Genomic DNA, 2,955 nt, shown 5'->3' with positions numbered 1-2,955 from the left:
GGATGTTTCTATGAGGTTTAATTCGCTTTCGATGCAAGACAATTCTGAATAAATAGATTAATTAATTTTTTTATCAAAAAATTTTATTTATGCGAGTACTATTTATTGTTGGCAAGAAAAAATTTTGTGGCTCTTTAAAAACTTTGAAATTTTGTAAATTGTAATTTTTGGCTCTTCCGACTCAAAAGGTTGCCGACCCCTGGTCTATGCTCTTAATAATTTATGCATAAATTTATTATCATTTTAATTCTGTTTTTCGATGAATTAGATACTTCTTTTTATTTTTGGAAACATTTGCTGTATAATTTTATCAATTATGAATTAAAATTTTTTATTAGTGTTGACTTGACACAAAAAGAAATGGCATCTACTCGTGTTCGAAAAATTCGTTTCCTTTTTAAACAACTCTTTCGGCTCTTTCTAACGCTTCGATTGCGATCAGAATAGCGTATCTGTCAGCCATTTTCACTTTCGTGTAGCGATCTCAATGCTCGACTCAACGCGAGTAGGAACTCACATGGTGAGATGGTAAAGCACGTGAGTTATAACTCGAGACTACCGATTTGACGTCAGTGTGAGATGGTACCACGTGACACCTTCAACACGTTGGGAATTGTAACACGAAAAACTCGAGACTAAGGGTTATGGACCTTTTGTCTCGAGTTTTTCTCACGTTACAATTCCCAACGTATTCCATTATATTTCTATTTATTACTTACTTTAATTGTGGTATAAGTGTAAAAAATATAAGAATCAAAGGACAAGAAACTTTATGTATTCAGTAAAAACAGTGATCAAATTTTTTAAATAAGTACTTTTATTTGCATTCCACAATTTAATTATTAAATACTGTACAATTAAACAATTGGAACGATTTACAATTTTGTAAATGAACATTAAACTTTCAATATTAAGCAACATATATAGATAATAAAATTAAATAGCTATAATTAAAAAGAAAAAAAACAAGAATATTATCATAATTTTGTATTGATAAAATAAATATTCGGCTCTATTACATACACTGTTGTCGTTTCTACTGTTGATTTTTGTGTCGTTGTTTCATCTAAAAAATTACAACATACATAATTTAATGAACTTTACATAATAGAAAAGTTCTGTTAAAGTTATATATATTTCATATATTTCTTCCATATTTCTGTATATATCTGTATTGTGATGTTATAAAGAATATTTAGACTTATTATTTATTTATTTATTTTGCATATAGTAACTATAAGCTGTCAATAATAACTGCAGTTAATATTCATCTTATCTTAGAATATTTACAGTTCTTCAATTTAAATTTTAAATTTACATTTATATTTACAAATTATTTATTTGTATATATATACAAAGATATATACAAGTGTGTATATATATTTGTTTATACTAGTGTGAACGTAAAGTCTCCATACATTTATGTTAAATAATTGATAAATCTTTTTTTCTTGTAGGTGATCAGACAGAATGCTCACCATAGAAGAACGAACGACCGTTGTTGTTGCCCGTTTGCGTGGGATGTCCTATGAACAGGTGCGGGAGGATTTCACCCGTAAATTTAGAAAGGCAGCACCTACAAGGTTGGCAATAAAGAATTTGGTTAACAAATTTAAACGTACGGGTAGTGTTCATGGTGAAGAACGTTCTGGGAGGCCGCCCATAACGCCAGAAACGGTGGGACGCATAGAGGATGCGATCACACTTAGCCCCTCTGTGTCTACTAGGAGACTGAGTAAGGAGCTGGGTATCCCACACTCCGCAATCATGAAAACCTTGCGATACAATTTGAAGAAACGTGCTTACCACGTACAGATTATTCATAAACTGAAACCAGAGGATTATGCCGCCCGACAGGCTATGTGTCATGTTACCTGTTACATGCTGTGGAAAATGAGAATATCATGTCACATATGTTGTTCAGTGATGAAGCAACATTCCACACCTGTTGACATGTGAATAGACACAACTGCAGAATCTGGGCAAACGAAAAACCAAATGCAGTGCGAGAGTGGCAACGAGATACCCCAAAAGTGAATGTGTGGTTAGGGATCACGAAGACCAGGGTCTATAGACCGTTTATGTTTTCAGAGACAACAGTTACCGGACACACATACTTCGACATGTTAAAACAATTTTTTGAGCCACGGTTGGTACAAGATGGGATTAAGGAATCGGTTGTTTTTCAGCAGGATGTCCGTGATTACCTGAATAAAACATTCCCGGTAGATGGATTGGTCGTGGTTCACAAAGGCTGTGAGCCCTCGCTCACCAGACCTGACTCCCTTAGATTTCTTTGCGTGGGGGTTTATCAAGTCGCAGATGTACCAGGTGAAAATTAACAGCATACCGCAGTTGAAACAACGAATTACTGACGCAGTGGTGAAAATTTCATCAGCTATGTTGAACAGTCTGTTTCGGTCTGTGGAAGAACGCCGGCGGTTGTACCTAGACTTGGAGGGCAATCACATAGAGATGTACTAATTTGTGGTCCTAATGTGATATATGTTGCAGTGTATATGATAGATGTTTAATAAATTTGCGTTTTCACAGAAATGTATAGAGACTTTATGTTTACCCTGTATTTCAAATGCGTGAGAATATTTCTATAGTAAGTTTATACATTATATTAAAGTTAAATTTTTCAAAATGAATATCCAAAATTTTTTTAAATATTCAGAATTAAATTTATTCATAAATTTAAAATAATTAATTATAATTATATTTTAGATCCAGGAAATATATTATACAAGGTCTGTTCAAAAAGTATCGGACCTTTTTTTTTCCGCGTAAACCAATGATGCGCGAGAGGCCTCCTTCGGTGGAGTTGTGGAGGGGACAGTCATGCACAGCCCTGAATTTTTTCCCGCCTGCAGGAAGCGTCAGTCGTTGGCAATCGGCCTATGAGTGAGGTCATGTAGTGCGCTCTCGTCGGATTCCACTAAGCTGGAAAAT

General features: G+C 34.3%; 1 protein-coding gene and 1 pseudogene across 1 annotated transcript in view; one reads left to right on the top strand and one right to left on the bottom strand.

Annotated features, from left to right (window-relative positions):
• Nucleotides 1–932: 932 nt before the first annotated feature.
• Nucleotides 933–2,955, bottom strand: part of LOC111630595 (semaphorin-1A-like) — an 8,176-nt gene continuing 6,153 nt past the window's right edge. Inside the window, exon 16 of the mRNA XM_023374716.1 lies at nt 933–1,066. Coding sequence (XP_023230484.1) covers nt 978–1,066 — 89 coding nt within the window. The 3' untranslated portion in view covers nt 933–977. The remainder of the gene's footprint in view (nt 1,067–2,955) is intronic.
• On the top strand, nt 1,507–2,552 carry LOC111630353 (annotated as a pseudogene).

Source organism: Centruroides sculpturatus, unplaced genomic scaffold (genome assembly GCF_000671375.1).
Source record: "Centruroides sculpturatus isolate CEXI.00-Female unplaced genomic scaffold, Cexi_2.0 scaffold71, whole genome shotgun sequence".
Lineage (NCBI taxonomy): Eukaryota > Metazoa > Arthropoda > Arachnida > Scorpiones > Buthidae > Centruroides > Centruroides sculpturatus.
Note: the sequence above shows the minus strand (reverse complement) of the source record. Positions and strands in the feature narration are given on the sequence as shown.